The sequence below is a fragment of the Argopecten irradians genome, chromosome 4 (assembly GCF_041381155.1).
Source record: "Argopecten irradians isolate NY chromosome 4, Ai_NY, whole genome shotgun sequence".
Classification (NCBI taxonomy): Eukaryota; Metazoa; Mollusca; class Bivalvia; order Pectinida; family Pectinidae; genus Argopecten; species Argopecten irradians.
The window spans coordinates 5846799-5862522 of record NC_091137.1 but is presented as its reverse complement, the minus strand read 5'-3'; the positions used below and the strand labels follow the sequence as shown (position 1 = coordinate 5862522).

The 15724-nt window shown below is 42.4% G+C and overlaps 1 protein-coding gene across 3 annotated transcripts in view; it reads left to right on the top strand.

The window, feature by feature from the left end:
- Positions 1–15724, top strand: part of LOC138320433 (oxalate:formate antiporter-like) — a 55898-nt gene that overhangs the window by 4909 nt on the left and 35265 nt on the right. For all 3 annotated transcript variants that reach the window (XM_069263394.1, XM_069263395.1, XM_069263393.1), the window contains exons 5-6: positions 201–318; positions 906–958. In XM_069263394.1, coding sequence (XP_069119495.1) covers positions 201–318; positions 906–958 — 171 coding nt within the window. The remainder of the gene's footprint in view (positions 1–200; positions 319–905; positions 959–15724) is intronic.

The window sequence follows — 15724 nt, the reverse complement described above, 5'->3', positions numbered from 1 at the left end:
TGTGAATATTTACTAATGTTCAACAGAGGTGTGAATATTTACATATGTTCAACAGAGGTGTGAATATTTACTTATTTTCCGCAGAGGTGTGAATATTTACTAATGTTCAACAGAGGTGGGAATTTTAACCTATGTTCCACAGAGGTGTGAATATTTACCAATGTTTCACAGGGTTGTGAATGTTTATCTTTGTTCCACAGATACTTTGACCAGAACAGTATACTAGATAGGGTTCCCTCCATGTTTCTGGTCCTGGGAGGATGCTACGCGGCCATGCAGCTTATTGGGGTCATTTTGCTTAAAGAAGCACCAAAGGAGGTGAGTGCATAAAAACGTTGAGTAAATATTTGTTTATAACTATTTATTGTATTCAGAGTGAAATATAAGGTTTTATGGTGAAAATGTTATTTTTGATATATTACTTTATATTAGCACTCAATATTGACCAATTAGAACTGTTATAATGAAAATATCTTTTGAAGTATCAAACCAAAATATACTCCTCTATATCTAAGACACGAAGGTTCATATATAAATCAAACTAAACGCCACTTTCCTTCATACTACTTTACACTGTCAACCTAGAAATGTACGTGTTTTCAGTATTCAATTTATCGCGAGGAAAATTATGTTCTGGGAATTTTATTGTGAATTAAATATCATGTATTGTGTGATGAATTTCCAAATTTTCATATTTGCCTTTTTAATACTAACATTTTCAATATGCATACCGGACAAAAAGATATTTGAGTCCAATTGAAGTGCAGAAATAGCAGGAAAATTATAATAACGACGAAATTCTTCTACCATTTTCACTATGTACGTGGTACACGGCTCTTCTGAAATAAATTTATATATGCATATATATATCACTGACTGATTCTAGTATTAAACTCGTACTTCAGCTTACCGAACAAATCAACCGTGATATGGAAGAAACACAGCTTATATCCTCGACGTAAGTACAACAATCTTTATAAGGGATGTGTATTATGAGTACAACAACAAGTATTATGAGTACAACAACAATCTCTATAAGGGGTGTGTATTATGAGTACAACAACAATCTCTATAAGGGGTGTGTATTATGAGTACAACAACAATCTCTATAAGGGGTGTGTATTATGAATACAACAACAATCTCTATAAGGGGTATGTATTATGAGTACAACAACAATCTCTATAAGGGATGTGTATTATGAGTACAACAACAATCTCTATAAGGGATGTGTATTATGAGTACAACAACAATCTCTATAAGGGGTGTGTATTATGAGTACAACAACAATCTCTATAAGGGGTGTATAATGAGTACAACAATAATCTCTATAAGGGATGTGTATTATGAGTACAACAACAATCTCTATAAGGGGTTTGTATTATGAGTACAACAACAATCTCTATAAGGGGTGTATAATGAGTACAACAACAATCTCTATAAGGGGTGTGTATTATGAGTACAACAACAATCTCTATAAGGGATATGTATAATGAGTACAACAATAATCTCTATAAGGGATGTGTATTATGAGTACAACAACAATCTCTATAAGGGGTGTGTATTATGAGTACAACAACAATCTCTATAAGGGGTGTATTATGAGTACAACAACAATCTCTATAAGGGGTGTATTATGAGTACAACAACAATCTCTATATGGGGTGTGTATTATGAGTACAACAACAATCTTTATAAGGGGTGTATAATGAGTACAACAACAATTCTTATTAGGTGTGTATAATGAGTACAACAACATTCTCTATAAGGGATGTGTATAATGAGTACAACAACAATCTCTATAAGGGGTGTGTATTATGAGTACAACAACAATCTCTATAAGGGGTGTATTATGAGTACAACAACAATCTCTATAAGGGTGTGTATTATGAGTACAACAACAATCTCTATAAGGGGTGTGTATTATGAGTACAACAACAATCTCTATAAGGGGTGTATAATGAGTACAACAACAATCGCAATAAGGGGTGTGTATTATGAGTACAACAACAATCTCTATAAGGGGTGTATAATGAGTACAACAATAATCTCTATAAGGGATGTGTATTATGAGTACAACAACAATCTCTATAAGGGATGTGTATTATGAGTACAACAACAATCTCTATAAGGGATTGTATTATGAGTACAACAACAATCTCTATATGGGGTGTATTATGAGTACAACAACAATCTCTATAAGGGGTGTGTATTATGAGTACAACAACAATCTCTATAAGGGTTTGTATTATGAGTACAACAACAATCTCTATAAGGGGTGTATTATGAGTACAACAACAATCTCTATATGGGGTGTGTATAATGAGTACAACAACAATCTCTATAATGGATGTGTATTATGAGTACAACAACAATCTCTATAAGGGATGTGTATTATGAGTACAACAACAACAATCTCTATAAGGGGAGTATAATGAGTACAACAACAATCTCTATAAGGGGTGTGTATTATGAGTACAACAACAATCTCTATAAGGGATGTGTATAATGAGTACAACAATAATCTCTATAAGGGGTGTGTATTATGAGTACAACAACAATCTCTATAAGGGGTGTGTATTATGAGTATTATGAGTACAACAACAATCTCTATAAGGGGTGTATTATGAGTACAACAACAATCTCTATAAGGGGTGTGTATTATGAGTACAACAACAATCTTTATAAGGGGTGTGTATAATGAGTACAACAACAATCTTTTAAGGTGTTAATGAGTACAACAACACTCTATATGGGGTGTGTATAGAGTACACAAAATAATAGGGTGTATTATGAGTACAACAACAATCTCTATAAGGGTGTGTATTATGAGTACAACAACAATCTCTATAAGGGTGTGTATTAATGAGTACAACAACAATCTCTATAAGGGGTGTGTATTATGAGTACAACAACAATCTCTATAAGGGGTGTGTATTATGAGTACAACAACAATCTCTATAAGGGGTGTGTATTATGAGTACAACAAATTTATAGGGTGGTATGAGTACAACAATCTCTATAAGGGGTGTGTATTATGAGTACAACAACAATCTCTATAAGGGGTGTGTATTATGAGTACAACAACAATCTCTATAAGGGGTGTATAATGAGTACAACAACAATCTCTATAAGGGATGTATTATTATGAGTACAACAACAATCTCTATAAGGGGTGTGTATTATGAGTACAACAACAATCTCTATAAGGGGTGTATAATGAGTACAACAACAATCTCTTTATAGGGGTGTGTATTATGAGTACAACAACAATCTCTATAAGGGGTGTGTATTATGAGTACAACAACAATCTCTATAAGGGGTGTATTATGAGTACAACAACAATCTCTATAAGGGGTGTATTATGAGTACAACAACAATCTCTATATGGGGTGTGTATTATGAGTACAACAACAATCTTTATAATGGATGTGTATTATGAGTACAACAACAATCTCTATAAGGGGTGTGTATTATGAGTACAACAGCAATTTATATAAGGGATGTGTATAATGAGTACAACAACAATCTCTATAATGGATGTGTATTATGAGTACAACAACAATCTATATAAGGGTGTGTATTATGAGTACAACAACAATCTCTATAAGGGGTGTGTATTATGAGTACAACAACAATCTTTATAAGGGGTGTGTATTATGAGTACAACAACAATCTCTATAAGGGGTGTGTATTATGAGTACAACAACAATCTCTATAAGGGGTGTATAATGAGTACAACAATAATCTCTATAAGGGGTGTGTATTATGAGTACAACAACAATCTCTATAAGGGGTGTGTATTATGAGTACAACAACAATCTCTATAAGGGGTGTATAATGAGTACAACAACAATCTCTATAAGGGGGTCAACAACAATCTCTATAAGGGGTGTGTATTATGAGTACAACAACAATCTCTATAAGGGGTGTGTATTATGAGTACAACAACAATCTCTATAAGGGGTGTATAATGAGTACAACAACAATCTCTATAAGGGGTGTATTTATGAGTACAACAACAATCTTTATAAGGGGTGTGTATTATGAGTACAACAACAATCTCTATAAGGGGTGTGTATTATGAGTACAACAACAATCTCTATAAGGGGTGTGTATTATGAGTACAACAACAATCTCTATAAGGGGTGTGTATTATGAGTACAACAACAATCTCTATAAGGGTGTGTATTATGAGTACAACAACAATCTCTATAAGGGGTGTGTATTATGAGTACAACAACAATTTATATAAGGGATGTGTATAATGAGTACAACAACAATCTCTATAATGGATGTGTATTATGAGTACAACAACAATCTTTATAAGGGGTGTGTATTATGAGTACAACAACAATCTCTATAAGGGGTGTTTATTATGAGTACAACAACAAATCTTTATAAGGGGTGTGTATTATGAGTACAACAACAATCTCTATAAGGGGTGTGTATTATGAGTACAACAACAATCTCTATAAGGGGTGTATTATGAGTACAACAACAATCTTATATAAGGGAGTGTGTATTATGAGTACAACAACAATCTCTATAAGGGGTGTGTATTATGAGTACAACAACAATCTCTATAAGGGGTGTGTATTATGAGTACAACAACAATCTCTATAAGGGGTGTGTATTATGAGTACAACAACAATCTCTATAAGGGGTGTGTATTATGAGTACAACAACAATCTCTATAAGGGGTGTGTATTATGAGTACAACAACAATCTCTATAAGGGGTGTGTATTTAATGAGTACAACAACAATCTCTATAAGGGGTGTGTATTATGAGTACAACAACAATCTTTATAAGGGGTGTGTATAATGAGTACAACAACAATCTCTAAGGGTGTGTATTATGAGTACAACAACAATCTCTATAAGGGGGTATTATGAGTACAACAACAATCTCTATAAGGGTTGTGTATTATGAGTACAACAACAATCTTTATAAGGGGTGTGTGTATTATGAGTACAACAACAATCTCTATAAGGAGTGTGTATTATGAGTACAACAACAATCTCTATAAGGGTTTGTATTATGAGTACAACAACAATCTCTATAAGGGATGTGTATTATGAGTACAACAACAATCTCTATAATGGGTGTGTATTATGAGTACAACAACAATCTTTATAAGGGGTGTGTATTATGAGTACAACAACAATCTCTATAAGGGGTGTTAATGAGTACAACAACAATCTCTATAAGGGGTGTGTTTATGAGTACAACAACAATCTCTATAAGGGGTGTGTATTATGAGTACAACAACAATCTCTATAAGGGTGTGTATTATGAGTACAACAACATAAGGGATGTGTATTATGAGTACAACAACAATCTCTATAAGGGGTGTGTATTATGAGTAACAAAAACAATCTCTATAAGGGTTGTGTATTATGAGTACAACAACAATCTCTATAAGGGTGTGTATTATGTACAACAAATTATGAGTACAACAACAATCTCTATAAGGGGTGTGTATTATGAGTACAACAACAATCTCTATATAAGGGGTGTGTATTATGAGTACAACAACAATCTCTATAAGGGATGTTGTATTATGAGTACAACAACAATCTCTATAAGGGGTGTGTATTATGAGTACAACAAACAATCTCTATAAGGGGTGTGTATTATGAGTACAACAACAATCTCTATAAGGGGTGTGTATTATGAGTACAACAACAATCTCTATAAGGGTGTGTATTATGAGTACAACAACAATCTCTATAAGGGATGTGTATTATGAGTACAACAACAATCTTTATAAGGGATGTGTATTATGAGTACAACAACAATCTCTATAAGGGGTGTGTATTATGAGTACAACAACAATCTCTATAAGGGGTGTATTATGAGTACAACAACAATCTCTATAAGGGGTGTGTATTATGAGTACAACAACAATCTCTATAAGGGGTGTGTATTATGAGTACAACAACAATCTCTATAAGGGGTGTGTTATGAGTACAACAACAATCTCTATAAGGGGGTGTATTATGAGTACAACAACAATCTCTATAAGGGGTGTGTATAATGAGTACAACAACAATCTCTATAAGGGGTGTGTATTATGAGTACAACAACAATCTCTATAAGGGTGTGTATTATGAGTACAACAACAATCTCTATAAGGGTGTGTATTATGAGTACAACAACAATCTCTATAAGGGGTGTATTATGAGTACAACAACAATCTCTATAAGGGAGTGTATTATGAGTACAACAACAATCTCTATAAGGGGTGTATTATGAGTACAACAACAATCTCTATAAGGGGTGTATATTATGAGTACAACAACATATCTCTATAAGGGATGTGTATTATGAGTACAACAAACAATCTCTATAAGGGGTGTGTATTATGAGTACAACAACAATCTCTATAAGGGGTGTGTATTATGAGTACAACAACAATCTCTATAAGGGGTGTGTATTATGAGTACAACAACAATCTCTATAAGGGATGTGTATTATGAGTACAACAACAATCTCTATAAGGGGTGTATATTATGAGTACAACAACAATCTCTATAAGGGTGTGTATTATGAGTACAACAACAATCTCTATAAGGGGTGTATATTATGAGTACAACAACAATCTCTATAAGGGATGTGTATTATGAGTACAACAACAATCTCTATAAGGGATGTGTATTATGAGTACAACAACAATCTCTATAAGGGATTGTATTATGAGTACAACAACAATCTCTATAAGGGGTGTATTATGAGTACAACAACACAATCTCTATAAGGGGTGTATTATGAGTACAACAACAATCTCTATAAGGGGGTGTATTATGAGTACAACAACAATCTCTATAAGGGGGTGGTGTAACAAACAATCATCTTACCTCTGTGTTACAACAATTATTACCCACAAACAACCAATCTCTATACGCCACAAAAAACAATCCCTATATCGGAGTTAACAACAATCTACAATCTCTATAAAAACAATCCTTATTCGGCGTATAACAATCCTAGCAAAAACAATCTACCTCGGCTTAGCAAACAAGCCGTAACAACGGCGTTACAACTCCTACTCGTGCTCTTAGAAACATCTTATGTAATTGCTGTTACAACCACACAATCCCTAGCCACGGCGTAAAAATAACAACAACTTATCTCGCTAACAAACAATATCTCTAACCACGGTGTACAACAACATTCCCTGGCGTAAAAACAACCTACGTCGGCCCGTAACAAACAATCTCTACTACCCCGTAACGGTAACATACACGGCAAAACAACAATCTCTACAAGGGGTGTGGAACAAACAAGCCGTACCTCGTGGGTAACAAACAATCTCTACCCACGGCGTAACTAAAACATTCTCTACCCACGGCGAACAAAACACTCACATAAAGGGGTAACAAAACAATCTGCTACCCTCGGCGCTAACTAAAATCTCTATACCTCGGTCCGTAACAAACAAATCTCTACCCTCGGCCTAAACTTAACAATCTCTAACCTTGGCGAAACAACCAATCTCTATACCCTCGGCGTTGCTAACGGCGTCGTACCAACAATCAATACACAAAAACAATCTCTACCCTGGTGTTAACAAAAAATTCCTACATGATTACCCAAATCTCTACCACGGGGCGTAACAACAATCTCTACCCACGGCGTTACAAACAATCCCTACCCACGTTACAACAATCCACTCCTACCCTCGGCGTATCTACATCGGAGTACAAAAACACTCCCTACCAAGGGAGTTACAATCAAAACAATCCCTACCATCGGGTTAACAAACAATCTCTACCCACGGCGTAACAAACAATCCCTACCCACGGCTTTACAAACAATCCCTACCCACGGCGTAACAAACAATCCCTACCCCCGGCGTTACAAACAATCCCTACCCACGGCGTAAAGAACAATCTCTACAATCGGCGTAAACAAACAGCCCCTACCCCACGGCGTAACAAACAATCCCTACCCACGGCTGTAACAAACAATCTCCTACCCACGGCTTAACAGCAAACAATCTCTACCCACGGCGTAACAAACAATCCCTACCCACGGCGAAACAAACAATCCCTACCCACGGCCTAACAAACAATCCCTACCCACGGCCTAACAAACAATCCCTACCCATGGCGTAACAAACAATCCCTACCCACGGCTAACAAACAATCTCTATACCAACGGCGTAACAAAACAATCCCTACCCACGGCGTAACAAACAATCCCTACCACGGCGTACAAAACAATCTCTACCCACGGCGAAACAAACAATCCCTACCCACGGCGTAACAAACAATCCCTACCCACAGCGTAGCAAACAATCCCTACCCACAGCGTAACAAACAATCCCTACCCACGGCGTAACAAACAATCCCTACCCACGGCGTAACAAACAATCCCTACCCACGGCGTAACAAACAATCCCTACCCAACGGCGTAACAAACAATCCCTACCCACGGCGTAACAAAACAATCTCTACCCTCGGCGTTACAAACAAACAATCCCTACCCACGGCGCGTAACAAACAATCTCTACCAACCACGGCGTTACAAACAATCCCTACCCACGGCGTAACAAACAAATCCCACTCCTACCCACGGCGTAACAAACAATCCCTACCCACGGCGTAAACAATCCCTACAATCAAACAATCCTACCCACGGCGTAACAAACAATCCCTACCCACGGCGTAGCAAAACAAATCCCTACAAACAAACAATACTACCCAACGGCGTAACAAACAATCCCTACCCACCCTAACAAACAATCCCTACCCCACGGCGTAACAACCACTCGGCTTTACAATCCCTACCCTCGGCGTTAACAAACAATCCCTACCTTTACAATGGCGGTACCTCAGGCGTTGCAAACAATCCCTACCTCGGCGTAACAAACAATCCCTACCCACGGCGTAACAAACAAATCTCTACCCACGGCGTAACAAACAATCCCTACCCCCACGGCGTAACAATACAATCCCTACCCACGGGCGTAACAAACAATCCCTACCCACGGGTAACAAACAATCCTACCCTCGGCGTAACAAACAATCCCTACCCTCGGCGTTTACAAACAATCTCCCTACCCACGGCGTAACAAACAAATCCCTACCCAACAATCCCTTACCAAATAAAAACAATCCCTACCCACGGCGTTACAAACAATCCCTACCCACGGCGTAACAAAAACAAAATCCCTACCCCCGTACTCAGCGTAACAAACAATCTCTTACCCACGGCGTAACAAACAATCCCTACCCACGGCGTAACAAACAATCCCTACCCACGGCTTAACAAACAATCCCTACCCACGGCGTTACAAACAATCTCTACCCACGGCGTAACAAACAATCCCTACCCACGGCGTAACAAACAATCCCTACCCACGGCGTAACAAACAATCCCTACCCACGGCGTAACAAACAATCCCTACCCACGGCGTAACAAACAATCCCTACCCACGGCGTAACAAACAATCCCTACCCACGGCGTAACAAACAATCCCTACCCTCGGCGTAACAAACAATCTCTACCCTCGGCGTAACAAACAATCCCTACCCACGGCGTAGCAAACAATCCCTACCCTCGGCGTAACAAAGAATCCCTACCCACGGCGTAACAAACAATCCCTACCCACGGCGTAACAAACAATCCCTACCCACGGCGTAACAAACAATCTCTACCCACGGCGTAACAAACAATCCTTACCCACGGCTTTACAAACAATCCCTACCCACGGCGTAACAAACAATCCCTACCCACGGCGTAACAAACAATCTCTACCCTCGGCGTAACAAACAATCTCTACCCACGGCGTAACAAACAATCTCTACCCTCGGCGTAACAAACAATCCCTACCCACGGCGTAACAAACAATCCCTACCCACGGCGTAACAAACAATCCCTACCCACGGCGTAACAAACAATCTCTACCCTCGGAGTACAAAACAATCTCTACCCTCGGCTTAACAAACAATCACTACCCACGGCGTACAAACAATCCCTACCCACGGCGTAAACAAACAATCCCTACCCACGGCGTAAAAAAACAATCCCTACCCACGGCGTAGCAAACAATCCCTACCCTCGGCGGCGTTACAAACAATCCCTACCCACGGCGTTACAAACAAAAAATCCTACCAACGGCGTAGCAAACAATCCCTACCCACGGCGTTACAAACAATCCCTACCCCACGGCGTAACAAACAATCCCAACCCTCGGCCGTAAAACAATCACTACCACGGCGTAACAAACAATCCTACCCTCGGCGTAACAAACAATCCCTACCACACGGCGTAACAAACAATCCCTACCCACGGCGCGTAACAAACAATCCTCTACCCACGGCGTTAACAAACAATCCCTACCCACGGCGTAACAAACAATCCCTACCCACGGCGTAACAAACAATCCCTACCCACGGCGTAACAAACAATCTCTACCCTCGGCGTAACAAACAATCCCTACCCTCGGCGTAACAAACAACATCTCTACCCTCGGCGTAACAAACAATCCCCTACCCTCGGGCGTAACAAACAATCTCTACTACCCCACGGCGTAACAAACAATCCCTACCCACGGCGTTACAAACAATCCCTACCCACGGCGTACAAACAATCCCTACCCACGGCGTTTACAAACAATCCCTACCCACGGCGTAACAAAACAATCCCCACGGCGTAACAAACCACGGCGTTTAACAAACAATCTCTACCCTCGGCGTAACAAACAATCCCTACCCACGGCGTAACAAACAATCCCTACCCACGGCGTAACAAACAATCCCTACCCACGGCGTAACAAACAATCCCTACCCACGGCTTAACAAACAATCCCTACCCACGGCGTAACAAACAATCTCTACCCACGGCGTTACAAACAATCTCTACCCTCGGCGTAACAAAAAAATCCCTACCCACGGCTTTACAAAAAATCTCTACCCACGGCGTAACAAACAATCCCTACCCACGGCGTAACAAACAATCCCTACCCTCGGCGTAACAAACAATCCCTACCCACGGCGTAACAAACAATCTCTACCCTCGGCGTAAACAAACAATCCCTACCCTCGGCGTAACAAACAATCCTATACCCACGGCGTAAACAAACAATCCCTACCCACGGCGTAACAAACAATCCCCTACCCACGGCGTAACAAACAATCCCTACCCACGGCGTAAAACAAACAATCCCTACCCACGGGCGTTACAAAACAATCTCTACCCACGGCGTAACAAACAATCCCTAACCCACGGCGTAACAAAACAATCCCCTACCCACGGCGTAACAAACAATCTCTACCCACGGCGTAACAAACAATCCCTACCCTCGGCGTACACAAAACAATCCCTACCCCACGGCGTAACAAACAATCCCTACCCACGGCGTAACAAACAATCTCTACCCTCGGCGTTACAAACAATCCCTACCCTCGGCGTAACAAACAATCCCTACCCTCGGCGTAACAAAAACAATCCCTACCCTCGGGCGTAACAAACAATCCCCTACCCACGGCGTTAACAAACAATCCCTACCCACGGCGTAACAAACAATCCCTACCCACGGCGTAACAAAAATCAATCCCGTACCCACGGCGTAACAAACAATCTCTACCCCACGGCGTAACAAAACAATCCCTACCCACGGCGTAACAAACAATCCCTACCCACGGCGTAACAAACAATCTCTACCCACGGCGTAACAAACAATCCCTACCCACGGCGTAACAAACAATCCCTACCCACGGCGTAACAAACAATCCCTACCCACGGCGTAACAAACAATCCCTACCCACGGCGTAACAAACAATCCCTACCCTCGGCGTTACAAACAATCTCTACCCACGGCGTAACAAACAATCCCTACCCACGGCGTAACAAACAATCCCTACCCACGGCGTTAACAAACAATCCCTACCCACGGCGTTAAACAAACAATCCCTACCCACGGCGTAACAAAAATCAATCGTAGCAAAACAATCTTTACCCACGGCGTAACAAACAATCTCTACCCACGGCGTAACAAACAATCCCTACCCACGGCGTTACAAACAATCCCTACCCACGGCGTAACAAACAATCCCTACCCACGGCGTAACAAACAATCCCTACCCACGGCGTAACAAACAATCTCTACCCACGGCGTAACAAACAATCCCTACCCACGGCTTTACAAACAATCCCTACCCACGGCGTAACAAACAATCCCTACCCACGGCGTAACAAACAATCCCTACCCACGGCGCGTAACAAACAATCCCTACCCCACGGCGTAACAAACAATCCTCTACCCACGGTAACAAACAAACAATCCCTCGGCGTAACAAACAATCCCACGGCGTAACAAACAATCCCTACCCACGGCGTAACAAACAATCCCTACCCACGGCGTAACAAACAATCCCTACCCCACGGGCGGCGTAACAAACAATCCTCTACCCTCGGCTTTACAAACAATCCCTACCCACGGCGTAACAAACAAATCCCTACCCACGGGCGTAACAAACAATCTTCTACCCACTCGGCGTAACAAACAATCCCTACCCACGGCTTAACAAACAATCTCTACCCTCGGCGTTAACAAACAATCCCTACCTGGGGCGTTACAAACAATCCCTACCCACGGCGTAACAAACAATCCTCTACCCACGGCGTAACAAACAATCTACCCACGGCGTAACAAAACAATCCCCCGCGGCGTAACAAACAATCCCTACCCTCGGCGTAACAAACAATCCTCTACCCACGGCGTAACAAACAATCCCTACCCACGGCGTAACAAACAATCCCTACCCACGGCGTAACAAACAATCCCTACCCACGGCGTAACAAACAATCCCTACCCACGGCGTTACAAACAATCCCTACCCACGGCGTAACAAACAATCCCTACCCACGGCTTTACAAAACAATCCCGTAACAAACAATCCTACCCACGGCGTAACAAACAATCCCTACCCACGGCGTAAACAAACAATCCCTACCCACGGCTTTACAAACAATCCCTACCCACGGCGTAACAAACAATCTCTACCCTCGGCGTAACAAACAATCCCTACCCACGGCTTTACAAACAATCCCTACCCACGGCGTAACAAACAAATCCCTACCCACGGCGTAACAAACAATCCCTACCCTCGGCTTTACAAAACAATCCACTACCCACGGCTTTAACAAACAATCCCTACCCACGGCGTTAAATAAACTATCCCTACCCACGGCGTAAACAAACAATCCCTACCCACGGCGTTACAAACAATCCTTTACCCACGGCGTAACAAACAATCTCTACCCTCGGGCGTAACAAACAAAATCGTAAAAACCAATCACCCAATGGCGGCGTTACAAACAATCTCTACCCTACCCACGGCGTAACAAACAATCCTACCCGGCTCGGCGTAAACAAACAATCCCTACCCAACGGCGTAACAAACAATCTCTACCCACGGCGTAACAAACAATCCCTACCCACGGCGTTACAAACAATCTCTACCCAAACAATCTCTACGGCGTAACAAACAATCCCTACCCACGGCGTAACAAACAATCCCTACCCACGGCGTAACAAACAATCCCTACCCACGGCGTAACAAACAATCCCTAACGTAACAAACAATCCCTACCCACGGCGTAACAAACAATCCTACCCACGGCGTAACAAAACAATCCCTACCCACGGCGTAACAAACAATCTCTACCCACGGCGTTAACAAACAATCTCTAACCCCACGGCGTTACAAACAATCCTACCCACGGCGTAACAAACAATCCCTACCCACGGCGTAACAAACAATCCCTACCCACGGCGTAACAAACAATCCCTACCCACGGCGTAACAAACAATCCCTACCCACGGCGTAACAAACAATCCCTACCCACGGCGTAACAAACAATCTCTACCCACGGCGTAACAAACAATCCCTACCCACGGCGTAACAAACAATCCCTACCCACGGCGTTACAAACAATCTTTACCCACGGCGTAACAAACAATCCCTACCCACGGCGTAACAAACAATCCCTACCCACGGCGTTACAAACAATCCCTACCCACGGCGTAACAAACAATCCCTACCCACGGCGTAACAAACAATCCCTACCCTCGGCGTTACAAACAATCCCTACCCACGGCGTAACAAACAATCCCTACCCACGGCGTAACAAACAATCCCTACCCACGGCGTAACAAACAATCCCTACCCACGGCGTTACAAACAATCCCTACCCACGGCGTAACAAACAATCCCTACCCACGGCGTAACAAACAATCCCTACCCACGGCGTAACAAACAATCCCTACCCTCGGCGTAACAAACAATCCCTACCCTCGGCGTAACAAACAATCCCTACCCACGGCGTAACAAACAATCCCTACCCACGGCGTAACAAACAATCCCTACCCACGGCGTAACAAACAATCCCTACCCACGGCTTTACAAACAATCTCTACCCACGGCGTAACAAACAATCTCTACCCACGGCGTAACAAACAATCCCTACCCACGGCGTAACAAACAATCCCTACCCACGGCGTAACAAACAATCTCTACCCACGGCGTAACAAACAATCCCTACCCACGGCGTAACAAACAATCCCTACCCACGGCGTAACAAACAATCTCTACCCACGGCGTAACAAACAATCTCTACCCTCGGCGTTACAAACAATCCCTACCCACGGCGTAACAAACAATCCCTACCCACGGCGTTACAAACAATCCCTACCCACGGCGTAACAAACAATCCCTACCCACGGCGTAACAAACAATCCCTACCCTCGGCGTAACAAACAATCTCTACCCACGGCGTAACAAACAATCCCTACCCACGGCGTAACAAACAATCCCTACCCTCGGCGTAACAAACAATCTCTACCCACGGCGTAACAAACAATCCCTACCCACGGCGTAACAAACAATCCCTACCCACGGCGTAACAAACAATCCTTACCCACGGCGTAACAAACAATCCCTACCCACGGCGTAACAAACAATCTCTACCCTCGGCGTAACAAACAATCCCTACCCTCGGCGTAACAAACAATCCTTACCCACGGCGTAACAAACAATCCCTACCCATGGCGTAACAAACAATCTCTACCCACGGCGTAACAAACAATCTCTACCCTCGGCGTTACAAACAATCCCTACCCACGGCGTAACAAACAATCCCTACCCACGGCGTAACAAACAATCCCTACCCACGGCGTAACAAACAATCCCTACCCACGGCGTAACAAACAATCCCTACCCACGGCGTAACAAACAATCCCTACCCTCGGCGTAACAAACAATCCCTACCCACGGCGTTACAAACAATCCCTACCCTCGGCGTAACAAACAATCCCTACCCACGGCGTAACAAACAATCCCTACCCACGGCGTAACAAACAATCCCTACCCACGGCGTAACAAACAATCCCTACCCATGGCGTAACAAACAATCCCTACCCACGGCGTAACAAACAATCCCTACCCACGGCGTAACAAACAATCTCTACCCACGGCGTAACAAACAATCCCTACCCACGGCGTAACAAACAATCCCTACCCACGGCGTAACAAACAATCCCTACCCACGGCTTTACAAACAATCCCTACCCACGGCGTAACAAACAATCTCTACCCACGGCGTAACAAAACAATCCCTACCCACGGGCGTACAAACAATCTCTACCCACGGCGTAACAAACAATCCCCTCGGAGTTTACAAAACCCTACCCACGGCGTAACAAACAATCCCT